Source organism: Tricharina praecox, assembly GCF_024521635.1.
Source record: "Tricharina praecox strain CBS 144465 chromosome Unknown BZA05scaffold_72, whole genome shotgun sequence".
Classification (NCBI taxonomy): domain Eukaryota; kingdom Fungi; phylum Ascomycota; class Pezizomycetes; order Pezizales; family Pyronemataceae; genus Tricharina; species Tricharina praecox.
The window spans coordinates 1-25,245 of record NW_026250474.1 but is presented as its reverse complement, the minus strand read 5'-3'; the positions used below and the strand labels follow the sequence as shown (position 1 = coordinate 25,245).

Here is a 25,245-nt window from a genome sequence, read left to right as displayed (position 1 = left end):
CACCTACTTTATCGGCAGATGGACTGGCTCACCGCGCCGTCTTGATCATCATAATCGCCATCATCAATCTGGGGGACTTGAAGCCACTTCCGATCGGTTACCGTCGAATGTGGGACGCCACACAAAAGGTAAAAGAACCTTACCCGTGACCTCCCCATGCAGAATTCACGAACGGAAGTATTCTAACCAGGTACACCCACAACAGGTGTTTGATCTCGGAAGTTTGCGTCCACACGCCAGCTTCTTCCAGAACTCTCCGCCAGGCCAGCTCCTGCAGGTATTGAGTGACGAGTTCGCAGCATCTACAGGATACGCCGGCAAAGACCACCTGCAGGTGGTCGTGACGGACGGCAGCACGTGTTCTATGCCGTTGCCGGCGGTCTACCTGGGCCTCTCGAAACCACTTGCAAAGCGCCCCGAGCCCAATCGGCGGGAATCGCATGCTTCGATCCTCGTGAGGGAAAGGATGAAGGCGGCGTACACGCATGTTGTCAATTATAATTGGCGGATGCAAAGCTGTGTGAGGAGCTTGGCTAGTGGGATGCAGATAATGATGAAATGAGTGGCGTCCTACGATGGGGAGGGGGGATTGTGTCGGAGCTCTACTGGGATTTGTTTCATTTCCATGCTGTATGAAATATCAAAGAGAAAGTTACGCAATAACCGTGCTCGTGCAACTGCTATCATGGTCCGGTAAGCTATCACTAGGCGACGGCGCAACAGCGATATCTGTGGCCATGGCTATGGAGATATAATTACATGCGAAGCCTTTCTCTGCACATAAACGGAACAGTGATATACATGGCCGTAGGGGTGCTGGCTCCAGCACTGTGATGCCCGTGCCAGAAAGTTTAATGCAAATCAGTGGACTCATGAGCCGTCACTCGTCCGACTAAAACTCAACAACAGAAAATAAATTCACATCTCGCCATCCGCTCCACCTGCCGCATCAACTCGATTCGCACCGCTCATCATAACCGCTCTTCCAAGCCCAACGCCTTCCAGGTTCCAAGTCCATCCCACTCGACCTTTCCCAGCCACCTATATCATCCAACCACCCGACCATCCAACCATCCGACCTACCTGCTTCTCAATCAGCCCATCTCAAGATGACCTTCCACCCGCGCCCGCTCATGCCCACCCCAATTACACGTAAATTTCTAGCCTCCATCTCCACCTTCACGACCCGCTTACCCCCCTCTACCTTTACCCGCAGTTCTCCACCACCACGCATCAAGGATAACCTCGCGGCTCTCGGAGCAGTGCTGATAGGGCTCACGATCGTGGCGTTCTTGATAATTATATTTAGCTGTGCGCATTACTGTATTCGACGCAGAAGGGCCAATACCGCGTCCGAGATGAGGGCGGAGAGGGTGAGTATGCAGGTGTGAATTTTGGATATCGCCCGTCTGGCTGTCTGGCTGTGGGGAGCTGGAATTGGTCGAGGGTGTGGAGCGGCGAGCCGGGAGGGATGGATCATGTATCATGGTATTTGTAAACAAATGTGGATTGTGGCAACTGACTATGTAGGTAGGAACTCGTTAGGTGGTATCGATGTTTCTGTACGTTGGGAGGAGGAGTGATTGTCGAGTACTGGGTGGAGACTTGGGATGGAGTGATACAGCTGTTTGCGTGGAGGGGATGGGCGCGGCCATCGTCTCTCACTGTTTATCACTCTTCCGCCCGGTCCAGGTACAGTGGATGATGTGGAAACGGAGGGTGTATGGGCGGATATTTCCACGATCTAGATAGGTCGTATGCAATCAATGCTTGGACAAAACCAAAAAACGGGATCTGGATGGTGAACACGAGTCAGAATCAACACCCACGAACTTGCAGATCCCCAACCCCCACTCGTAACAGAAAAACAGCACTACTCATGGCTGAGCTATGGAAAGATGTAGTGAGAGAGTACTATGGAGGCAGAAATTGGTATCTCGGTACACGTGCACGACACACCTAGGTAATGATCCTCGCCCGCCACAACTGATAGATGAGATGTCGCCTCTACATCACGGCAATCAAACACGCACACACACACACACACACACAAAGATACACACGCACACGCACACGTCTACACTCTCATCAACTATCCTATCCTCGACTAGACTCGACTCCACTATCATCTCCAGATCTCCACATCACCTTCGCTGCCCAGGGGGGCAGCAAGACTTCTACTCTCCCAGGTTCCTGAACGCGTTGCCGCCCCGCTTCTGGCGGCCCCATACCAGTACAGCCTCGTGCATTCCACCGTCCTCCTCCCCCTCCTTGACCACCACCGAGGACCAATTGGTATCGGAGCGGGCGTCCACAGCTCTTTGGGCGTCCAGGTGGGTATGAAAGTGTATGTACGCGTAAGTGCCCCTCTCGTTGCCCAGCTTGATGAGCGTAGCGCCGCCGTACAGATCCGCCATGGCCGCGTACCCCGCCTCGGAGGTCTCCTTGCTGCGCGCGACTTTGACATTACGTTGGCGGGGGTGGAATGGGGGGCGTGCGGAGCGCGTCCGTGGAGCGGGCTCGACCACGTCTGGGTTGTCAAAATGTCGAGGACGCGTCGGCACGCCGTCTTGGTTTCTGCCATTGGGGCGCTCGGAGGAGTGGCTGCGGGTACGACTGTGAGACGATTGCTTGTGGAGTAGTGTGCGCGCAGTGAAGGGTGATACGCTGCGCTGGCGGTCGTCAATACGCTGTCGGTCGTCAATGCGCGGTCGATCGTCAATGCGCTGTCGGTCGTCACCGCGCAGTCGGTCCTCGATACGCTGTCGGTTGTCAATGCGCTGTCGGTCGTCGTCTCGCCCCGAGGGTGCCCTGCTGGGAACGACGGCACGGGAGTCCACTGCGCGCTCGTCGTGTCGCTGATCCAACGGCGGGTACATGTCGTGTTGGTCGAGATATGTGTCCTGCTGCCCGGGTCCGGCATACACGTCGTGCTGCTGTCCGCCGCGGTCCCGGTCACGGTGGTCCCTGCCTCCACCGTACCGCTGCTGCTCCTCGGGCTTTCCGTGCTCACGGCGGTCGCGATCACGATCACGCTCACGATCATGATGGGTTGGCGAGCGACTACGACTGCGGCTTGCAACATGGTACTCCGAGGCGATCTGGGGCGTAGAGGAATCCGGCCGGAATCCGTCGTTTCCCCGGGATCCACGGTCACGATGAAGCTCTCTCTCCCGCCCCCTATCCCGGCCGCCATGATGCCCATCGTCCGGTCTAGCACTCCTGCCGCCTCCGCCACCGGCGCTGGCACTGCTGTCGTGAGAGGGCTTGTAACTGTCGTAACCCGCCCGTCGCGGGAACGGAGGACCTCCTCTCCGCCTTCCGCCGCCTCCTCCTCCTCCTCCAAAGCCGCCTCTGGAAGGACCTTGGAAGCCGGACATTATTAGTCGCGATGGATGGGGTGTGGGGAGGGGCGTGATTGTTGGTGTTCTTTTTTTTATGTGGGTTGTGGTGGTGGTAAGGGGAGGATTGGGAATGAAAAAGATGGTTGGGTTGAGTGGTTGGTTAGTTGGGGCGTGGTGGTGTGTGTGGCGCGTGCCAACGCGTTTGACGCTACTTTTTGCGCTGAGGTGATGGGGAAAGAGTGAGTTAGCGCCTCGGCATGTGCCGTCACTGCGACGCTAGCGTGGATAGGGGTGACATCTCACTCTGCTTAATTACGGACGTCAGATACGCGATGTCGATATGAAACCTTAAGAGAGTCGATGGAACACATGGATGGGAAAGGCGAGCGTGTGAGTAGAAGGTATGCGGTGAATTTTACTATACGGATAGGGCCCGTGTGTACACACCTACAATGGCTCGTTCTGTGTGTATGGGCCGCGGTGGATTGGACCAAGCCTGGCTAGAGGTCGCGATCATTCATCAATCTCTGGATCGCCAGACTCCGCACAGCAGCAGCCGGCAACTGCGGACGATATGGTGTTGTACTAGGAAATGTGCGCAATTTGGCCCCGGTTGTTTGTCGGGCCTCCGAGTTCTGGGTTGTGGTGCACGTCTTGCGGCGTTCGGCGGCACCAGTAGCAAGGTACCTCGTCTCGGAATCCCTTCTACCGAGTGACTAATCGTTAACTGGACGGCATCTTGGACACTGTGTATGGCTCGAGGCTCTATGAGGAAACCCTAAGCGCCACTCGGAATACTACCACCCACCACGTCCGTCTTACGTCAAGCTCCTGGTGTGAAGCTTCAATAACGATCCACTGCACCCAATACACTCCGTCGACCTCTGCAGGCCACCGAAATTCCAAGCTTGCCCTCGGTTTCTCGGTTTCTCACGTCTCGCCCCACATCTCCTCATCCCACCTTTCGTCCCATCTAATACCCCGACCAGCAATTCAGGCCCACCATGCCAACCCATCGTGGAGTCAGAGCCGAGCTTTGCGACCTGGCGACCCGGGTACCGCTGCTCGAGTATCCATGCGACGAGCCCCCTGACGGCAGCGCCCAAGCTGTTGCGTCGGTTTACGTTGAGGCGGTCTCAGAAACTTATTTCGCGATCCTGGTTTCCATTGGCGCGGACCTTTTGTACCCCCCACACCCTGCGCACCCTCCGTACCCTCCGGGCGTAAAAAGACTTATGAACCAGCTGGAGGTTACTGCACCGGCTTCCGGATTGCTGACAACCAACGCTTGCCGTACTATTCCCGTGAAGTCCAGATGACTGAAGATAGTGATGGAATCCAACTGGGGAAGGAGGATGCCGCAGCTATCGGGGTAATCGAGTTGTCGGTGTATCGCGCCTACGTTAAACCGCACGATAGGGATCGGCCGAAAGTTTACCAGGACGAGCCCCGAACCCGGCATAGGCCGGAGATCTTGCACGAGAAAAATGCAAAAGGCAAAGACATATCGGCTATGGTCTGGTACACAGCCTCGTCTCTTCGTGAGGCGTCGTACGTACGAACTGACTGAACCATAGCTTCGGTGATCCGGTTGCGCTGCCCCCAACCCATCTGCATTGGGGCATCACCAGCTTCATCGACAGCCCTAAAGGACCGCCGTATGTCCGGTTTCGCTTTTACTACATGAAGAGAAGCAGTCTTCAATTGCATGGTATCATCGCGAAGGACCAGCCGCATGTCTCCGGCCACGTCACGCCCGATGTTCATCACTGCTTCCTGAGGTATGTACACATATCCGAGCCGCATCTAACGCTCTCCAGGTTTCTCAAGAATCAGAAGCGAAGCTAGAGCCTGAGCCGAAATCGGAAATCCATTCCCAGCCCTTTTCTGCTGCTGAACTCGCGGCGAAGAGGGTTAAAAGGCTCACGCCCAGAGCGAGGGCTGACGACGAATCCTTCACTCTCGAGGGGATCCCCATTGTTGACTTGACGGAGTTGCCAGGCGATTAGTGGGCTGTCTGCTCTACTCACTTGCTGCTTGGTACTGTTGGGGGTTTCCTTTTCTTTTGTGTACTTTCATATAAGTAGCCTTAGATATTGTTTCTCTGTGGGGTTTAATCAGTCTTCACATAACTAGGAACTCCGAACTCGTGCCTTTTACCTTCGAGTACCGAGTGTAGTTATCTTGGCCACTTTTACCATGTATCTTTTCCACGAATGAGAGCAGCAAGAAATGAGAACTTGGTGAAAAGAAGCCAGTACGAATCGATGGGGAATTGGCTTTAGTCGACGGAAGTTGTCGCCAGAGAAATTACTGGGAAGGCCAGTGCCGCCAGACCACACGATGCCAGCTCAATAGACACACCCCTCCTTCTTCTGCCTCTTTAAATCCTCTGGTTGTACTCTAAATAACTGAGAGCTCGAGTAATTTCCCCGCGTAACACCTTGATCTAAATCGTGATCTTGTAACTTTCCCTCATCCTTTGTGTAACCGACGTTTCCCGCACCATACAACCCGGTCCTTGCAGTAGCGTGGCATGGGCAGGAGGACAGGGGAATGCGGACATCTTTACGCGTCGCGTCTTCTCCGAACCTCCACGTAAACACAACTCCTCGACACTCCTCCCACCACCACCCACATACCCCACACACGATACCATGTCCCGAAACGAACCCGTATCCATCCCAGACCCCGAGGAAGCCGCAGTCCAAGCCCAAAACCGCGATGTCGTCGACCCGTTAATTGTCCGTCTCCCCGATCTATGCTGGCTGGTGGCGATCACTGACGGTTGCAGAGAGCTCATATCTACTCCATTTGTACAGCGCTCGGAGGCGCGTCCGTCGAAGAGGATGGGAGGTATACACTTGGCGACGACGCGCTTGCGTGTCTGAAGGATCTACGGAGATGGCTGAAGCTTTATGATGAGAAATTGAATCGATACGATGTTTGTGCCTCCCTGCCTGGGATAGGATGAGGACGGGGTAGGGCTGATATGATGGATGATAGGTGGCCAGATGTCTGAGCGAGATGAACCTGGTGGGAGGTGATCTGTTGCCGATTATTGCCATGTGGAAGGAGGAGGATACTATGGTGAAGCCAATACATCGGTTAACGGTAGCGTGCAGTATGTCTCTCTCTGGCCGGTGGACGCTCACAGCTCCGGGAATGCTGACGGCTTCACAGTTGAATTACTCACCCCATTGACATGGCCGTTCGAGAAACAAAACGAGCAGATGACGGTCAACCACCACCGCCACATCCCGGTGCTGCAGCACGCGCAGGCCCGCTACAAGACCGCAATCCTGCAACATAGTTCCAAAAAGATCCTCAAAGACATCATCCGCGCGGCACTCCCCGCAATGGCAATGCCGTCGTACGACCGGGGCGCTCGTGACGAAGGAATCATCAAGCTGGTACTCTACACACTGCGGAACATCGCGATCATCGAGCACCCAGAGCCGGGCGAGAATGAGGCGGGAGAGGAGATCAACAGGAGTGCGACTATAACGGCGTACGCAGAGCAGAATGTGCTGGACCTCTTGCTCACGATTGCGTCCGGCATTGCGGACGACTTCAGGGCGCACGATACAGTTGTTATGGAGGTGTTGTATCATCTTATCAAGGGCTTGGATGTTGAAGCCATCTTTCGGTCAGATGGCGAGGAGTCGGAGAAGCGCGGGAACGATCTTGCGCAGCTGTTGAAGCGGGAAGATGACCTGAAGCGGGCTGCCTCGAGGTCTTCGACACGACATAACCGCTTCGGCTCGACCATCTGGATGGAGAGGACCGATGGGACACGGTCGTTCGTGTCCGGCCAGGATGCCTTGTTGACCAAGGACACCGGCCTGGAAAAGCTCGACAAGGCGAAAAAGTGGAAAAAGGCTCGGGGTGCGGATAAAGCAGGCGTCTCCCTCAAGACGGAATTCGACATGACGGTAAGCTTGACCACCGGCGCAAAGAAGCATTTCCGCCGGTTTGTTGAGGATTTCATCGATTCCGGGTTCAACCCGCTATTTGAGTCTATCCGCCGAGCTATCGACCGTGATGTCGAACGCCTCCTCGATTCGCATGTAAGGCAATACTTCTCCCTCGTGGCGTGGCTCCTTGAAGCCGAAAGGGTCAGACGACGGATCGCTGCGAAGGACCGGAAAAGAAAGGCCTCCCCGCAGAAGAGGATAGTTGGGCAGTCGTGTCGGCGGTCCTCAACCAGCAGTTCCTGATCACGCTCAACAGGAAAATGATAGAATGGTTTGAAATGAAGCAGTGGACGGCCTTGCAGGCAGGAATGAGGTGCTTTACCCAGATCCTCTATACAGTACAGGAGATGGCACTGTCGCCGATCGAGGACGACCAGGAGATTGCCGAGAATATACAGAACCGTCTATTCTACGAAGAGACGACTATGGATTTGATTTACAACATCTGCCGGTCGTATACAAAACAGCCGTTCAAGTACGTGGCTTCCATTGATCCGGTGTGGCAACAGCTGACCGTATAGATGGCTCGATGACTGCACAGAGATGGCATACGTCCACCTCAAGCTCCTCGAGAAGTACTCACAGCAGCACGAACACATGTTTGTTCGGTCACGCCGGCGCCAGTCCAAAAAAGCCAAAGAAAAGGCCGCCGCCCTCGGCGAAGCCGCCGAGCACGAAGAAGACGATTCTGAGCTGGTCGCCGCCAGCAAAAGTGCAGCTGCAGAGCGCGCCTTCGACTTCACAAAGTTCGAGGCCAAATACCTGAACCAGAACTGCATCAACACGTTTATCGCGTTTCTCACCTACTATCAGGAGCTCAATGCGACCCAGATCATGCGCGCCATCAAGATGTTTCATCGCATCTCGGAAAAGAGGAAGATGGAGGTGCTGCTGTACAGACTGGATCTGGTGAATCTGCTGCATCGCATGATGCAGGGCTCCGCGGCTCTGGACAGGAAGCATCCGGCATACAAGGAGGTCGACCAGTTCACAAAACATTTCCTGCGGAAGCTGTTCAAGAAATTGGAGGCCGAGCCGGCGATGTATGTGGAGCTCCTCTTCACGAAGCTCTCCAGTACGACGCACTACCTCCAGCACGGCTACACCAAGGAATTGCACGTCGCAAAACCGCGTGCCGCAGCGGAGCTCATGATCAAACCTGGCTCGGGGGTACAATCACACTCGGACCAGGTTGGCGTCGGAGTTGCCGCACTACTGGACGACAACAAGTCCAGCGACGTGGAGTGGCTCAAGGACGTCATCAGGAAAGCCGTAACGGAGCGCAAATCCTTCGAAGACGAATCCGCGGCGCGTCTCACGCTCGAAGCCCACGGTCCCTCATCAGAAGCCGCACCTTCCCCCACCACCGCCGGCACACCACCCGACATCCTCATTGACCCCAGAACCGACGAGCGCGCGCGGGCGCTATTCAAGGACGCAGTCCTGCGCTTCCTTCTCAAGCTCGTAGGCTGCGAACCCGTAGAACCAAACGAGACGCCAGAGACGAAATGGCTCATCCCGGCGCGCCACACCTCGCAAACCCTGGCCGAGAACCTAACACTCCTGCAGAAATTCGCCAACGACCCTCCAACGTTCGACAACACCGCCGCCGCTGACCTGCTAAAGCGCAAACTCCCCTCCACCACAGCGCGCACCCGCCGCCCCGTGCTGTCTTCCGACTCCTCAGGCTCCTCCGCCGACGAGGAGGACGAGGCCACAGGCTTATTCGAGCCCGGCGGTCCAACCAGCGTGCACGCGCCGCAGCGCAGCAAGGGCGCCAAACGCAAGCGGCGCCTGGTAGTCGAGGCGGAGGCGGCGAACGAAGAGCTCAGCGCGCTAGCCCTCGAGAAGCGCCGGAAGCGCGAGGAGGCGGAGAGACTAAAGCTGTCGAAGATCAAGAGCGACAAGTTTGTGCACGATAGTGATGACAACAGTGATGTCGAGGGTGACGAGATGTTTTATGCCCGCGAGAGGGAGATTAGAAGTCTCGGACCGCAGCCGGTGGTTAGGCCTGAGAAGCTGCCGCTGGTGAGGGGTGGTGGGAGTGATGGGGAGGAGGGGGACGGGGACGGGGAAAGGGAGGCGCCAACGAAACGGAGGAAGAAGGTGGACAAGCCGGAGAAGGAGAAGAAGAGTATCTTTAATGATGATGACTCGGACGACGAGGGGGGGAGGGAGAGGGAGAGGGAGAGGGAAAGCACCATCGAGCCGATCACGAGGAAAACTGGCGCGGTGATCATCTACTCCAGCTCCGATTCCGAAAAAGAGGATGTGGTTATGCGAGACGTTTCCGTCGTCGATGAAGCTGAAGACGCCGACAGTGAGAGCGAGGAGGATAAACCGGTAGCTGCTCGAAGGAGAAGAGCTGTCGTCGTGGATAGCGACGATGAGTAGATCGGAGTAGTGACATAGACATATACCCTGCGGCCTGGGTTTGATAGAATAATAGATAAACACTGCATAACCCGTGCACTGAAAGTCGAGATATCACATCACATCAAGCCCATGTAGTTCCCGATGTCCACGTACTACACCGTTCATTCATCCATCCATCCACCCCATAGCCATACTCTCCCATTTCCACAAAGTAGTCATCACGTACGCGCATCTCGGCCTTCTGCCTTCTGCCCATGAAATATTGATACACATGCGTTCATATCCACGTCCACGTCGACACAGTACCAGTACACAGTACATCTCACATCCTACATCACATCCTACAGACCTAAGCCACAGTCAAGTAACCGATAAAACATCTATGTAAACAAGCAAATAAGTCACTCTAGATTAGCACATCCAACGACCCGAAGCCGAAACAATCCAAGACGAAAAAACAATCCAAACCGAAACCGAAAAACGAAGCGAAGAACGAAGCGAAAGCGCAGTCGCAGTCGCAGTCGCATGCACGCCAAAACGCAGAACGAACGAACGAACGAAGTGGAGGAGGAGGAGGAGTGATAGGATAGCAGGCGAAAGCAGTTGCAGGCGAAAGCAGTCGTGAGTCAGACAGGAGCAAGCAGGCGAAACGCAGTGCAAATGAACACAACAATCAGCAGCAAAACCCCAAATCTACCACAAACGCAGTGTCAGTATTCATTATTATACCTACAACCCGCCTTCCAAAATATCTCCCCGGACAGAAAAAATAAACCCCCTCTTACCAGCTCCCAAACTTCGGCCCGAACGTTCCGCCCTCGGGTACTTCATTAAACGCACAGCCCCTCCAGTCGCAGCCCTGCGTATGCACTTTCGTACCCCACCACTGCAGATTCTCCAGCCATCCCCAGCCGGGATAGAGCAGCGCAAAGAACACGACGACCAGGCCGAAGGCCAAACTCGCGTCGAGCGCGGCACTGAGGGTCATGGTGTACTTCCCCCACCACTCTGTGCGGCGCCTACGGAGTACCCAATTGAAGACGTAGCACACAATCGCCCAAGCGGAGAAGTTGAGTCCCGTAGCGGGCGGGATCCACGACAGCGAGCCGAAGAGCACAGGCAACGAGATGGCCTTGAGGAAGGAGCGGCGCGGCTTCCCGCGCGCCCGCCAGATGAGCCAGATACTGACTGGCGCGATCGCACCGATCAGGAACGCCCAGATCAATGGCCGGTAAAGCTCTTTCGAGCCGAAGAAGCGGCCGGGTCCTACGACCCCCCACAGGATCGAGCCGTTGAAGTGCACGCGCGCGATGGGACACGTAAAGCCGTTCAGCGCCTCGGGCGTGCAGATCCCGGGGATGTTGTTGAACATCCAGTTCAGCACTCCGATCTGCGTCAGACAGCCGACTACCGTGGCGAAGAGCTGGATGTTGAACAGGAGGCGCGGCGGGATCTTCATGTAATGCCCCAGCTTTAGGTCCGCTGCGAATTTGAGCCCCTGTGTGGACGTGATGTACCCGTACATGACGAACACCATGTTGGCGACCGGGCGGCCGGGGAAGATGGTGCCGCAGATGAGCTGACACACGAGGAAGAGCGATGACTGCGTGTTGGTGATCGCCATGACGATCCCGATGGGAACGAAGAAGACGCCGCAAACGCCCAACGCCAGCAGAAGCCCGTACCACGGAAGGTGCACGGGATAATACTCGACGACGAAGATGCCGACCGCAACCATAACAACAAAGGTCGCAAGGTACCAGCTCGTGGGACACTCCTCGTACTTCTTCATCAGCCGTATGTGAACATCATCGCCATTGACCATCTCCTCCCACTCGCCGTCGCTGACAGTCGACAGACGACGGCTCCTACGCCGCCTGGCGCGCCTCCCCCCCGCCGAAGACGATGGTGTCGCGATCGGAGCATATTCGGCACCACCTGCAGGCCGTCGGGAGGGAGCCTGCATGACCTTCTTCCACTGGCGCCAGATGTCCTTCCCGTGCCAACAGGCCGTGTGTGTGACCAAAGCTGTCAGCGCGGCAAACTGCAGGCCGTACGAGAGTACATATCTGCAACGCCCCCCCCTCCTCATCAGCCGACGGCCGACGACAACGCACGATGATCAGGGGACCTACGTGATCGGCATAAACACCTTGCTGTAGTCTTTGTACGCCTCCTCGTCGAACAAGAACTGTGGCGTGAGAATGCGCGAAACGTTGTATGTCTGCGCCGTGTTGTCAAACACATCACTCGACAGTATTGGCATGTACGAACTGTAAAACACATTCGAGTAATCTGCGAAGCGGTCAGATAATTATCCTGCGACAGCAACAACAACGTGCACGGCAGCGTACACATGATTGGCGCGATGATCCACATCACGAGTATCAGCCCTCCAACCACATTTGCAGCAGCCCAGAACGGTGTCATTAGCGGCGATCCGATGTACGAAATCTGCGCCCAGTCAAAGGTCACCGGCAGCATTCCCAAGCCCGACCTGACACCAAACTGTGATCGCAGTTAGCGGGCGCATACGTTCCTGCAGGTGGGACGGCGATGTGGCATACCAAGTTCGAGATGACGACATTATCGGGAGCAAACCACGTCGCAGCGTTGAAGTAACTGAGCGCGGGCATCAGGAAGCCTGGAACGAAATACCATACGAAGCCTCCGGCGAAAACATAATTCTGTCATCACGGTTAGCGGACCTGTGGTTTCGAAACACACTTCTGCAGGCAGCTATCAAATGATCTGATAACGACGTGCAGATCACTAGAATACTGTTAGGTGCGAAAGGACTCACGAAAAACCTCCACCGCGAAACTTCCCACCCATCGGCTGGCTTATTTTCTTCGCCGTGCAATGTCGTGAACATCGCCGTGGACATCAAAGTTCCTGGCCAGATCATGCTACTTGGCCGTACCAGCCACTGCCGCGTCAACCCGGCAAACGTGTAGCCCAGAATTTGAGTCGACAACGTCAGGAGGATCTGGTAAACAACGCCAGGGTCCTGATGGTAGAAGTGCGTTTGCTCAACGATCACCTATGGGGAGAGAGGATCATCAGCCAAAAGTCATCCCTGGCGCCTGTCGAAACCACGGGCCGTCCAGACACAAGAGCCTTACGTCGGTAGCAAAGGCAAAGCCAAAGGAGACGTTGCTACTGATATATACGCAAGCGTGTTCCTTCCTATTCCACCGCCCCTGGCCCAGCCAACTTCTGAACCGACCCAGCGTCCCCGTCGGTTTGACTTCATTTTCAAGGTCATTGGGAAAGGCTTGGTCCCAGAGCTTTCCTAAAGGATGCGCGAGCAACAAGGCGATCACTGGGGTTATCGATATGGACGGGTAGCGCAGCGAAAAGAACAGGTTCGTCGACGACCCGACGAGCGTGAAGAGCAGTGACAGGGTCCACATTCTGGGCGTGTTGATCGACAGGGACTCGTCATCGGTCGCCAGGACGGATGCGCGCACTTCCGGGTAGGGTGAATTATCCTTTGGGTCATTTTCGTCTTCCTCCTCCTCTTCCTCGTTGTCCTCTTCGTCGTCAATATCCAGCACGGCTTCCGACTCACTCCCTGCTTCATTCGGGTCCATCTGATAGCCTTCTAGTCCTTCTCTTGTTTCCACACCCGTCCGTATGCCCTTCCATTTTCTGTTGCGAGTCCCACCACCACCCATCAGTCCGTCGGTAGCAGATGACAGCGGTCCCTCATCTTCCTCCGTGGTAGCACCGTGGTCCTCGTCCGAGGGGGTCTCCGAAGATGCACCGGATCCCTGGTAGCTCGTCGGAAGGGCTCCGTAGCTGCCGGTGCCTACTGCTGGCGACGAACGCAGCAGCGGAAAATGTGTCGCCTTCATGTGATTGTACCAGCCGGATAATTTGGCGCCAAAGCCCAAGCCGAAGTCGAAGCCGCTAGTATCAGTGTTTGGTCGGTGTTGTGAGTAGTGTGATTGTTTTGGCGGTGGTGGTGGTGGTCGGCGCGGTGGGCGGCGGTTGCGATCGAGCTCGTGGCCGGAGTCGTACGAGAGGTATGAAGCTGCGGCGACGGCAGCGGCGCGGCGGAGGGGGATGTCAACGGGCGGTCGCGGTCCGATAAGTAGCTGGCGGGAGAACGGGAGGGGTACGGGTCTGCGTCGTCTTCGGCGGTGGTGGGGAGAAAAGCAAGAGGGCTCCCGCGGTTAGCGCTGGCACGAGTAAGTCGCGGGGAAGGAAGCGACGACAACTCGAGTTCCGGCTCGTGGTCTAGCGGAGGAGAGTCGGTGTTGGCGTATGAGCCATGGGTGTGACTACTACTGGTGCTGCTACTGGGGTTCGGCGAGCGATCAGGTCGGTGAGACAGGGGCGGGGTGAGCCGGTGCGAGAGGCCTCGTCCTCCTCCCCCTCCTCCTCCTCCTCCCCCCTCCTCCTCCTCCTCCTCCTCCTGGAGGGATTCGGCTGCTGCTGCTGCGCCGGCCACTGCCATGCGCGGACGGTGATGCAGGTGTCGACATGTAGAGGTTCTAGCAGGGGCTTTCCGTGCGGGGGCTTAATATGGTAAGCTCCGTTTCGTCGCGATCCGCCTCGTCGATCCGGTGTGGGGCGGGTGCGGCGGGGGCCTGCCTGCTGGTTGGCGGATGATGGGCGGTGAGTGGTGAGTGGTGAGTTGGTGGTGTGGGGGGGGATGACGACCTCCGGGAATGTTTCTGGGATGGGAGGGAGGGGGGGGTGACTGGCCGGCAGAGTGTCGACGGACACGGATATTGTCCGGAGAGGATGATGATGATTCCTTTCGACAGCTGGCACGAAAGAAGGAAGTGCTATGCATACCGATGCGGATAACAAACGGGTGCGCATGATGATATGTATGATCTCTGTGAAGACTTTCTATGACGGCTGGTGAGCGAATTGGTCGGGCTCATTCATCATCGAAGCATGCTGGCGAGACACGTGTGTGGCCAGGCATCCGTCGCCGTGTGGTCTCACGCACGCACGGAACCCTGGCCGGCCACTCCGCGCCGAAAAGATAGCAGCCGGCGAAGAAAGGCTGCAGATATCAGACCATCTGATAAATTGTGTGTCATGCCAAGAGGCTTATCAATGATTATCTGATCATCCGCCGCGCACCGCATGTCGTCGTGCGGCGTGCCTTAGATGTCTGCAAGTCAACCCGCTGCGGGCTAGCTGTGTGGATTTCTGCCTTTTGGCGGGTAGTTTACCCGGCGATGAGCAATTGTGTCACGTGACGAGCAGTGATGAGCGATGATACCAGTGGTTACCACGTGAAGAGCGAAGGTGATGGCCTGGATTCTAGTGGACGACAAAAACCACATGCAAGCACCGCATCTCGGTGACACGACAATCAACTCGTTTATTAAACTCATAAACTCGTTGATGAACGGATAGAGTGGTGAATGTGGGGCTGGTAGCCAGAGATTTAAGGGGTACGTACTGTACAAACGCCCACGTATACTAGTAAGAGCATATGGTGCGTGGCAATATGCGTGGTGCCGAGTTTTGACGAGAGATGAGTGACTGAAATTCGAATGTACCAAGTAAAGGATGAATAAAGCCGCCTTACTATTACAATTTTCGATTCGCGTCCAGATTCCACCCCGACCTAGTGACTGATATAACCCTCAAATCCCATTCTAGGTATGCATACAGACATCCATACTATCCTCAACACACAAGACCAAGCAAGATGATATAGAGAAAAAGCCGCTCAAAAAAACACCAATATATGCAACTCCTCCGCACATCATCGCTATTCCGTGCCCGTCACAGTGCTTTGTACACGCTCCTCCGCCTGTTCCTCTTCCTGTTCCTGTCCCGCCAATAACCCCTCTTCTACTTGCTCCTGCCCCGCCAACAACCCCTCGCTCTCCGCCTCGACATGCGTCCCATTCCCACTCGCCGGCCCGCCAACGGCACTGATCCTTCTCACCTGCCTAACGGTATCATTACTTTTCGTGCCCCTTTCCTCCCCACGTTCCTCCCGTTCCTCGTGTTCCCCCTCAAGCAGCCCCTCCCTCTCGCCCTCCCTCCACACCTCCCCACCGCTGCCACTCGCCGGACTACCGCCGGAACTCCCAATACTAGTCTTCTGCGCCTGTCTCACGGTAGTAGTACTACTACAGCGCTCCAGCATCTTAACAGCCTCGCTGCGCCTCTCGCTCTCGCCGCTCCTCCTGCGTTCTCCCCAGCCCCCGCCAGGACCGCTTCCAAAGCTGAGATTCCTTAGTCCCAAGCCCACAGTTCCACCGGTGCCGACGCCACCCGCCGCCGCAGCTTCGGCAGAGACCTTGGAGACCTCTGTAGTCCCGCGCTCGAGCTGCTGCTTCTGCGGCGTAGGGGGCAGACCCAGGAACGCCTGCAGTGTTTCCTCCGCGTTCGCGTCCTCCTCGGAGTCGGTCGTCGACACGTCGTCGTCCGAGATGTTGAACGCGTCCGACGTCCACGAAGCAGTATCGACAGTGTCGCTGCGGCGGCGGGTCGGGGTGTCCGGGGGCGCTTTCGCGACGGTCGGGGAGGTGGCCTCGGTAAGTCCCTCGGGGGTATCTGCGCGCTCCTGGCGGCCCTCGAAGGCGTCCGGGGTGACCGCTTCGTAGCTCATGCCGAAGTGCGTTTCGACCAGGTGCTGGATTACCGGCCAGCCGTAGGCGTTGGCGAACATGCGCCGGACCACCATGTTGTTGTGCGCGTCGGGCTCGAGCCGCACAAGGACTTTGCGCCACGACATGCCTTTGTGGTAGGCACGCGCGATCTTTTCTTCCACGGGAATGTTGCTGGCCGCTGTGGATATGTTGGCGAGGCCGGTGCTGCGTTTGGAGGCGGGCAGCGGCGGGATTTCGTCCGCGTGGTAGACGCGGTCGTGGAAGATTGTTTGTGGGCGCGAGCCGGGGTCGATCAGGAATTCGGTGCTGGGGAGGGGTGGGTTGAGGACGTCGCCCGCGGCTTCCAAGATGGAGGTTTTGGGCGGCGCTTCGAGAGTGGTGGGCTCGTCGCTGGGCGAGGAGAGGGCCAAATCTGCGGATGATGATTCGGCCGAAGACACAGTGGAGTGGGTCTGGGAGCGGTGGTAGATCTTTCCTGCCGGTTTGGACTTAGTGCCAGCGTGTGGGCGAAGGAGAGTCATGAATGCACTGAACGGATTGGGCGTGGGTTTGATGCTGGGAGATGAGGGTTGGGAGGGTGGTGCAGAAATGGTGAGCTGCTGTTGCTGGCTGCGCTCCCTCGCCGAGGGCTCATTGGTGAGCGGTGCTTCAGTAACCGGATTGTTTTCTATAAGTCGCTGGGCCGCTGGCTCCTCTGCAGTGCCGTGAGCGACGATGGTAGGCGGCACCACTGTCGAAGAAGTGGCCGAGTCTCCACTCTTGCTCCAAAATGTATTCCCAAACCCACCCGGAAACCCAAATCCCGTCGGCGGCAGTGGTTTACTCGCAGAGGTTGCCGTACTGGTACTCACGAGTTGGCCCCAGCCCCACTCAACCAGGCCACCGACAGGACCATTCTCTCTCCTCGCCTTGTCAACCCTGCCGAGTCCCTTCCAATCTAGGAATAGCAAGCAACTAGTGCGGAGTGGAACGATTCCGTCGTTGACAACATTTGCGTACACCGTCCGATTACGGAACATCTTGAGAACTTCGTGCGCCGGTCCCGTGGGCAGGATTCTGAGAAGAGGCTTAGAACTTCCATCACCACCCGCAGACTTGGATGCTGTCCCATTGCCACCAAACGCCGCAAACGCGCCGGGAGCCCTCCACTTCAGGCCCAAATCTTGTCCAGTCTTTCCCACCAGCCCAAAGTCGAGTGCGAACCGAACGTAGAGCGGGTTCTCGTTGGACAATCCTAAAAATGGTGTTGCAAGCGCGACAAAATTGACCGGTTTGATCTCTTGAAAGAAGGTGGGCGAGTGTGCGTGGATGTAAGCAATCGCATACGTCTGCACCAGGCCTCCGAGGGAATGGCCGATAAATGAAATACTTGTAATCTTGTACGGTGGTACATCCCCAGCCCCGTCGTTCAGCCCTGGCAGTCCGTTATCCCTTGCTTCGGGAGTCAGATGCGGGTGATGATGCGGCTTCCTCGGTTTGTGCAACTTATTGCGGCCCGATTGCGGCAGCGGAGGATGGTTTGGACGTGCGGTGTGGAGGACGAATCTCGCGAGTCTCTTCCCGAGATACTTGATCCCTCGTTCGGTGCGACAGCTGTTGTCGTGGAACCCGCGCACAATCACCTGCTCGGCATTCTCCTCCTCGGCGGCAGACATCTTGCCCTCCTCGACGAGCTTCCTCCGCATCAGTGTCGCCTTCCTCTCCTCCTCATCGATCGACTCCTTCAAAAATAGCATATCCGCACCGGTATTACTATGCAAACCATGTGTGAGAATAACCAAATGCACATCCTTCGTCTTTCTCTTCACTTTCTGCTTTCTCCTTCTCTCCCGCGCCTCATCCTGCTCCTCTGGATCCCTCGCCATCTCCTCCCTCGTCAGCCCCTCCTGCCAACTCGGAAACGCAGGTGTCTCCCATAGCTCCTTCGTCCCCTGCAACTTCACTTGCACCGCACGAGACAACACGCCATTCTCTGCTCCCGTACCATCACTTCCCGAGCTCCCGGGCCGCGGCGTAGTATTCCCGCTGCCAAGCGGATACGCAAAGCTGAGGCACTTCTCGTCTCTCCCGAGCAGTATCTCGTAGCCGACCGTCGCCGTCGTCGAGAAGATCACCTGACTGATGACCTCGATGATCCACGTGACGCTGCGGCGTCGCTTCGGATCGCGCGAGAACGTGCGTTTCCCGTCCAGACTCATGCGCCCGCCGTGTTCGTACCCCTTCCGACAGCCGGGAGCATCTGGCGCGCCCGATTCGCGGAATATCCGCATCGAGTCCTCGATCAGCTCTGGCGGGATCGGCAGCGTCGCGTAGAACGAGGCGCCGGCTTTGAGGTGCGGATCGTAGCTGCCCTCCCCCCATCATCGTCAGCACAAGCGCCCCCTCCCCCCCTCCATCTGTTCCCGAGTGACCTACACCGGAATCCCGCCCTCCTGCTTCCCCTGGCCCCTATCGCGCTCTCCCTGCAGCTCCTCGTCGCGCTCCCTGGTGCCGGGCGTACTGCTCGTCCACGGCTCGAACTCCTGGCGCCGCACGGACACGTACAGCGTGTACGGGCCGTGCAGGTACGCGGCGCGGAACGGCAGCGGCGCGGTGTTCTTGATCCGTAGGTGCAGCGCGGCAGGCAATGGCAGCAGCCGGTCAGACGACGGCGTGTACGTTATTGTGTACCGGCGCACCTCGCCGATTCGAGTGCTGCCGGTGGTGTGCACGAGGAGCATTGTTGCGGTTGGAGCATGTGGTGTCGGGGGTGTGCGTGGTGTTGGTTTGTTGTGAACTTGTGATGATAATCCGCGAAGAGGCGGTGGTTGTGGTAGTGATAGTAGGGAGTGGTTGCGGGGCGGCTCAGAGCACTTCCGCTCTCATACCTTTCTTTCGGAGATGCTCCGCGTGCGTGCATGTGAGCTGTCCGTTTTCGAAGCAGGGATATTTACATAGCGCGTCATAGCCAAAACCTTTCAGTCAGGTCACGGGCTGTGTCCAACGAACCGCAACGAGTTTCCGTTCGAGTCAACTACAAATACAAGGTTTATGCTCTTACCCCCAGTCATATCGCCACTGAACTTTGAACATCCAGCCAGTACTCTACATATATATGACCATCCCGAAGGACGAAGGTTATTGGATAGATGGACTCGCTCGGCAGAAAGGTGACTGCATACACATTGTATTTGCACACGCCATGACTTTTGTTGGTCGAACTCAATGCACCGGGCGAAGCTGCAGGGCAAAAAAAAAAAAGCTTGTTCTAACCTCAATCTTTGGTTCTCCTCTATGTAGGTAACTAGACGAATCCCCAACGTCGCTTTCCACCCCCTCCTCCCCCTCCTCCCCCATTCCTTGATCCTAAAGTACAGTGGGCAAACGAACAGTTGCAACAACGCATTAAACATTAGAAAACATCGTCAACGACAACAACAACCGCAGACAGAGAAAGACACAACACAGCAAAGAAGATCAACACAACAGACGGACGCAAAAGCAGAGCAGACGTGAAAATCACAAGACAATCGAAAGAAAGAGGAAGTGGGATATCAACATTGAAAACACCGCTTCTTTTCCCTCCAAACCAGACAGCAAAGTGAAGAAAAGAACACGCTCGCTTTTTATATCCGCCTCAGAATCTCTTCACCGATTTGTTGTTTTTCCCAATGCACTCCCCCACCCATCCATCCATCACACGTCCCCGAGAGATCGATGACGACGAAAGAAAGGAAAAGAACAAAGCAGACAATTGAAAAAAAGAGAAGGGAATGAAATGAAACGGAAAAGAACGCCCGTACACAGCACTAGCCAAAATGCCAGAGAGAGAAAAAGGATGAAAAAACTAGTATCAATAGTGGAACATGTGCAAATGTTTACTCCTTCTTCTCCTCGACCTTGGGGGCCTCGGTGAGAGCGATGGGCGCAGGAATGGGGACCTCGGAGATGTCTTTGGGAGCCGCTGGAGCATCCTCGCGAACCTCGACCTCAGTGATTGGCTGCGTGGCGGCCTCGGCGACGACGACGACTTCGGCGGTGACGGGCTCGGTAAGGGGCAAGGGGGTGACCTCCTCCTCCTTCTTGGCAACCGGCGTCTCCTCGGCCTTAGGGGCCTCGATTTCGGCTACTGTAGCGGTCTCAGGGACAGCCACGACGGGAATCTCGGCGACCTTCGGTTCTTCCACGGTGGTCTCAGCGGGGGTGGTGACGCTCACGATTGGCGCGGCCTCCTCCTTAGGTGCCTCCTTGGGTGCCTCCTCGGTAGCCTTGACCTCCTCGACGACAGCCGGCTTAGTCTCCTGCTCATTCGCGGCGGCGGCGGCAGCGGTGGCTTCCTCGACAGCCTTAGCCTCCTTGGCCTCCTTCTCCTTGACGGCGGCCTCCTCGGCAGCCTCTCCGTCGACGTCCTTGGGGCTGTGGACCGAGTTGCTACCCGACTCCAAAGGCTCGGCGTTTCCACCGTACTGCTTAGGAATGTCCTCGCCCAACCAGGAGGCCAGCTCCTTGCTTGAACTCAACATCTCCAACTGAAGAGAAATTGCAATCAGCGATGAACTCCTCGACATATCCAATGGCAAAAAACATACCTTTGACACCGTAGCGTTGCTCAACAGCCTCTTGATGCAAGCTTGTAGACCCAGCCCATGAGGCGCGGGGAGGGACGTTCCTGCATCACGAAAGTCAGTTATATGCAAACCAATCGCATCGATCGCGGAAACGAGCACATTACACGAAAAACTTCCTCTCCAACGTTTCGGGGGGGGGGGTAGTATCTTGCGAACATCTCAATCGTCTTCTTGCTGGCCGCCTTGACCTCCGACGGAAGTCGCAAGAAAGGAAAAGAAAACGTTCATGTAGTCATGGACCTGAAGACTCATGTAAGGATCCTCGCCCTGACCGTAGTCGGGGATCGGCTCGGTGGCCTCGCCCAACTTGAGACGCGTCAAGCTCTCCTCCATGAGATTGACCCTCCACCGGATGAACTCGTCGAGTCCGCCGAAAACGTAGCCTTGATATCCTTGGTGGCACCGTAGATGTTCCAAGAGACGACCTTCTCCACACCGCTCTTGTGCTTGATGGTGTTGACGTATCCGATTCCCTTGAACTTGGTCTCGCTCCATCCCTTGCTGCTCTCTCCGTCGGCGAGAAGAGAAGAACCCCTTGCGCACACCATGGTGTCCTTCAGCTGCGGGGAAGGCCTTGGCAAACGTCGTTCGCGTTCGCGCGCAGGAACTTCTGCAGGAATCAGCGCGGCGAAGGTGGGCTGTGGGACGGGCTTCTTGTCGGCCGAGGCGACGGAACGCGGGTCTCGGCAGCGACGCCGGCTTCTGGTTGTAGGGGCAGCGGCATCCGGGCGGGGGAGGAGTGGAGGTGGTGGCAGGAGGGGTGGCGGGATGGCGCTGGGCTCAGCGGCAGGAGGAGCGATAAGGGTGAGTCCCCAGATCGAGTTGTAGCCCTCAGAAGCAGTGAGAATCTCTGGAAGCTTCTGGTGGAGCTTGATGATGGGGTGGTCAGCCTTGAGTTCCGGCCATGTTTGGGACGACATTCTGTTCGTTTGTGCGGTTATCGTGCAACTTGACTGTTGTGTTCGTGTTCGTTTGAATTCGTTGGGGAGAGAGAGTGGAGAGGGGGGGTTTGGTTATCGGTGGTAGAATATTAGGTGAAATGGTACGAGAAGAAGAGGCGAGGGGGGTTCTTCACGTATGTATTGGAGGTGTGAGAGCGAGAGTGTTGGAACGAAGTGAAGGAGTGAGGAGTGTTGGAATGAAGAGAGGGTTTGAAGGTGGAAAGGGGGAGAAGGTGGAACGGGGGATTGGAGGGAGGAGGAGCAAGGCAAACAGAGAAGGGGTTTGAGGGTCCGTTGCTGCGTTGCCCGTTGCTCGGGAGATGCACGTCTTGTCTTGTAGAAGCACGAGCAGGGGTCGTCCAGACGCAGCTCGTGCGCTCGGACCACATGTAACTTGAACCATTTACGATTCTATCATTTTATATACATTTTCCAGACCATTCCAATTTCACTTCTCGCTCGCTAAGGGAAGTGGGTAGGATAAAGCCTGTATCTAGGGGTAGAGATGGGGAGCTACTGCAGGTGAGCTTTATGTTTTAATCGAGGCAGAGAACTCAACGACGGGGAAATAGCGACAGCGGGAAGAAGAAGAGAAGAAAGAGAGAGTGCCGGATGATTCAATTCGGCGATTTATCAAGAGTGTATGGGAATGTAGATAATAAATCCTGTCTTTCTCGGTTCTCCATCGCAAGATGAAACCAACAGCAACACGAGGATTTCGAGGGGGAACGAGCAGGGAGCTTTCCCTCTAGGCCGTTGCCGCCTAGCTCGAGTAGAGTATTTGCCAGTCCTGTACATCCCGACTGGCGTTCAGGGTTTGATGACCACCAACACCCAACAGGGATGATGCAGGAAAGGGATGCCACTCCGGCAATTAGGAGTGGTGAAACACCGGATGCGACTTATGATATGTTTCTTTCACCGTGGCATCACTCGCGATCGTTTGTGATCACCAGCCTCAATGCACCATCGAGCAAGATTAGGTGCTCTACCCACGCTGCATTTCGGTTTGCGGTCGGAACGAGATCGCGGAGAGGACGCCGTGGCCATGTGGGCGTGTGGCACACGTTAAAAGGGAAAGTGCCGTGAACTAGAGTAGGTTCCGGTACAAAGAATTGTGCTATCGTTACACTCCCGGACCGAGCCGGCGACGTGGCCTTAAGTTGGCGTATGACAGGAGACCAAAAATACACGGGTGTCCATAGGTACAAACTGTAAACAGGCTCTGCTATCACACGATCTCACTCGGTAAACCGTCAAAACGACATGTGTTACACAACTGGATATATCTGCGAGGTTCGCGACGGTAGAACTTCCGTTGAAGTATTCCTGAATTGCGACCACGCACCTGCAAGTTGCTCGTTGACCGTTTACCTACCTAGATAAAATCCTTGGATGCTATCGTTTTGTGCCTTACGGCGGGTCACGGCTGTGTATGCACTGAGCCCCCAATAGTATCAGATTTATGATTACCTGCCAGCGTGTAGAGATGCTGTATGCAAGTCTATATATAGTAGCTACTCGATCTTAGCTTACTACCAAGAGCTCGACGTAGATAGGCGAGTCCTAGTTACGAGGCGGTTATATATATGGTACCGAAGCTATGATACCAGGGAAGAAGAAGAACACACGGCATCGGGACTCGGGAGCCTATTGCTGCAAAGGAATGAGTTGGTGATCCGTTTACGAGTAACTACCACAGACCCTTTCCTTCCCGCCCGTGTGTAGAGGGGTCGAGTGAAGAACCCGCTACATACCATACAGTCCGCTGCGGCCAAAAGAAGTCCATCACTTCGAGGAGTACCGTATAGCCTTCAAACCGAGTGATTATGTGTAATTACGCAGGTAGCACTGTGAAGTACCGTGTCGGAACTTGTCTGCCGCTCTCAAAAGCTGTCGCTCAAGCTTGCTCTCATAGCGACCATATGGATACCTAGCACGACGACATCTGGCTTCCGCTGACTGCTGCTCCTATCATACATACAGCTATAGAAGAGAGCTGACCTCCTTGTACGATGATGGGTTGAAAGATCGATGAAATCTTGAAGGATCCACAGCCTCGTCGAGTATCATACATCCATATGCATCTGTAATCCCCATCTCCGCAGTGGGAGAGATACGAAGAGCGTGCACTCGATTCCTATTCGATTGTTCTAGTAGCAATTTCCACGCGATGCCTTTCCCCTAAATATCATCTTCGGTGATTCGGAGGGAGGTCATAGAGAGATAGAAGGCCTAAAGAGTAACCGCAATAGACACGAGTCTATGACCTAGACAGAGGGAGTAATTACTAGTACGCTTGCTCTGTTTTTTTCGGCTCGGCACAGGAGAGAGAGGTCCGAGCAAATAGGTTAGAGCAGTCGGGTTTTGGCACGGTCGTCGACGGCCTAGATACAGTTTAGTGGCTTATGTAAGAAGTAAGTAGAGTAGTAAGCCACCCCTCCAGCCCTTAGCCCTACACCGGCCAAAACGACACCCACAACTCCGCAACCGCAGAGCCTCAGAACCGCTATAAAAAACCCCCCCCCCCCCCCCCCCCCCCCCCCCCCCCCCCCCCCCACCCCCCCCCCGCCCCCCCCCCCCCCCCCCCCCCCCCCCCCCCCCCCCCCCCCCCCCCCCCCCCCCCCCCCCCCCCCCCCCCCCCCCCCCCCCCCCCCCCCCCCCCCCCCCCCCCCCCCCCCCCCCCCCCCCCCCCCTTCGCCTCCTCCCTTTCCCCCTTTTTCCTCAGCTCTCTTTGGTACGTCCTCCTTCCCCAACCTTCATCATCACTACAATACTAACTCCATCTACAGCCTTTTGGCTTAGATCAAGTGTAGTATCTGTTCTTTTCAGTTTAATATCTGAAATCCGATTACAACATCGGTTCTAATATTAACCTCATTTTTGCAAATTGGGGCTGGCTGCCGCTGTGCTTGCGCATGTTGGTCCCCATGGTGTCGCTGGTATTGCACTGTCTCCAGTTGATGCGAATATTGAAGCAGCTTTCATTGTTCTTCTGGCCGATGCGCGAGAGGATGAAGAAAGTTGGAGGATACCGACGGTACAGGGCAGATTGAGTTGGTGTGGTGTTCTATAGATGCGTGACTGGCGTTGCGCATGTTCACAGGGACGCCGAAGCCCATGTTCTGAAGATGAACCGCCGGTTGCGGCGGTTCTTCTTGAATTCCCGTGGAGTTCGCTCCCCCACCCCAACACGACGTCTCCACACCAACCCCGTTCTTCCTGCCCACTTCCACACTTAGCTCCAGTGGCTCCACACTCCCTCTGTACCGGTAAGGTATCTGGGTCCTCGGCGTACCCGGAGCTAGGTACCTGATATACGACATTTTAGTGTTCACCAATGACCACCTCGCCAGCCAGTCGTCAATAGTCACGGCCGCAATCGTCCCCTTGGGCCCTTACTT

The 25,245-nt window shown here is 56.1% G+C and overlaps 6 protein-coding genes across 6 annotated transcripts; 1 reads left to right on the top strand and 5 right to left on the bottom strand.

Annotated features, from left to right (window-relative positions):
• Positions 1-1,717: 1,717 nt before the first annotated feature.
• On the bottom strand, positions 1,718-3,990 carry BZA05DRAFT_255681 (uncharacterized protein). The gene is made up of 4 exons (XM_051480087.1): positions 3,792-3,990; positions 3,648-3,651; positions 1,960-3,564; positions 1,718-1,794 (listed from the first exon to the last, which is right to left on the bottom strand). The coding sequence occupies exons 1-3, from the start codon at positions 3,859-3,861 to the stop codon at positions 2,178-2,180; spliced, it is 1,461 nt and encodes a 486-aa protein (XP_051334481.1). The 5' UTR covers positions 3,862-3,990; the 3' UTR covers positions 1,718-1,794; positions 1,960-2,177.
• A 160-nt stretch (positions 3,991-4,150) lies between these two features.
• On the bottom strand, positions 4,151-5,586 carry BZA05DRAFT_414007 (uncharacterized protein). The gene is made up of 2 exons (XM_051485234.1): positions 4,922-5,586; positions 4,151-4,865 (listed from the first exon to the last, which is right to left on the bottom strand). The coding sequence occupies exons 1-2, from the start codon at positions 5,148-5,150 to the stop codon at positions 4,489-4,491; spliced, it is 606 nt and encodes a 201-aa protein (XP_051334480.1). The 5' UTR covers positions 5,151-5,586; the 3' UTR covers positions 4,151-4,488.
• A 336-nt stretch (positions 5,587-5,922) lies between these two features.
• On the top strand, positions 5,923-9,776 carry BZA05DRAFT_478008 (timeless protein-domain-containing protein). The gene is made up of 6 exons (XM_051488342.1): positions 5,923-6,088; positions 6,139-6,288; positions 6,351-6,468; positions 6,528-7,414; positions 7,468-7,796; positions 7,843-9,776. The coding sequence occupies exons 1-6, from the start codon at positions 6,002-6,004 to the stop codon at positions 9,713-9,715; spliced, it is 3,444 nt and encodes a 1,147-aa protein (XP_051334479.1). The 5' UTR covers positions 5,923-6,001; the 3' UTR covers positions 9,716-9,776.
• Positions 9,777-10,478: 702 nt separating this feature from the next.
• Positions 10,479-14,598, bottom strand: BZA05DRAFT_467441 (sexual differentiation process protein isp4; the record flags this gene model as incomplete). Its single annotated transcript, XM_051487815.1, has 7 exons — positions 13,814-14,598; positions 12,823-13,736; positions 12,501-12,740; positions 12,265-12,384; positions 12,052-12,205; positions 11,833-11,992; positions 10,479-11,766 (listed from the first exon to the last, which is right to left on the bottom strand). Exons 1-7 carry the CDS (start codon positions 14,160-14,162, stop codon positions 10,479-10,481), a joined length of 3,225 nt encoding a protein of 1,074 aa, XP_051334478.1. The 5' UTR covers positions 14,163-14,598.
• Positions 14,599-15,247: 649 nt separating this feature from the next.
• Positions 15,248-19,183, bottom strand: BZA05DRAFT_255590 (putative serine esterase-domain-containing protein). The gene is made up of 2 exons (XM_051480086.1): positions 18,709-19,183; positions 15,248-18,639 (listed from the first exon to the last, which is right to left on the bottom strand). The coding sequence occupies exons 1-2, from the start codon at positions 19,011-19,013 to the stop codon at positions 15,444-15,446; spliced, it is 3,501 nt and encodes a 1,166-aa protein (XP_051334477.1). The 5' UTR covers positions 19,014-19,183; the 3' UTR covers positions 15,248-15,443.
• Positions 19,184-20,150: 967 nt separating this feature from the next.
• Positions 20,151-21,993, bottom strand: BZA05DRAFT_467433 (uncharacterized protein; the record flags this gene model as incomplete). The annotated part of the gene is made up of 4 exons (XM_051487814.1): positions 21,279-21,993; positions 21,089-21,243; positions 20,862-20,941; positions 20,151-20,801 (listed from the first exon to the last, which is right to left on the bottom strand). The coding sequence occupies exons 1-4, from the start codon at positions 21,818-21,820 to the stop codon at positions 20,151-20,153; spliced, it is 1,428 nt and encodes a 475-aa protein (XP_051334476.1). The 5' UTR covers positions 21,821-21,993.
• Positions 21,994-25,245: the final 3,252 nt, after the last annotated feature.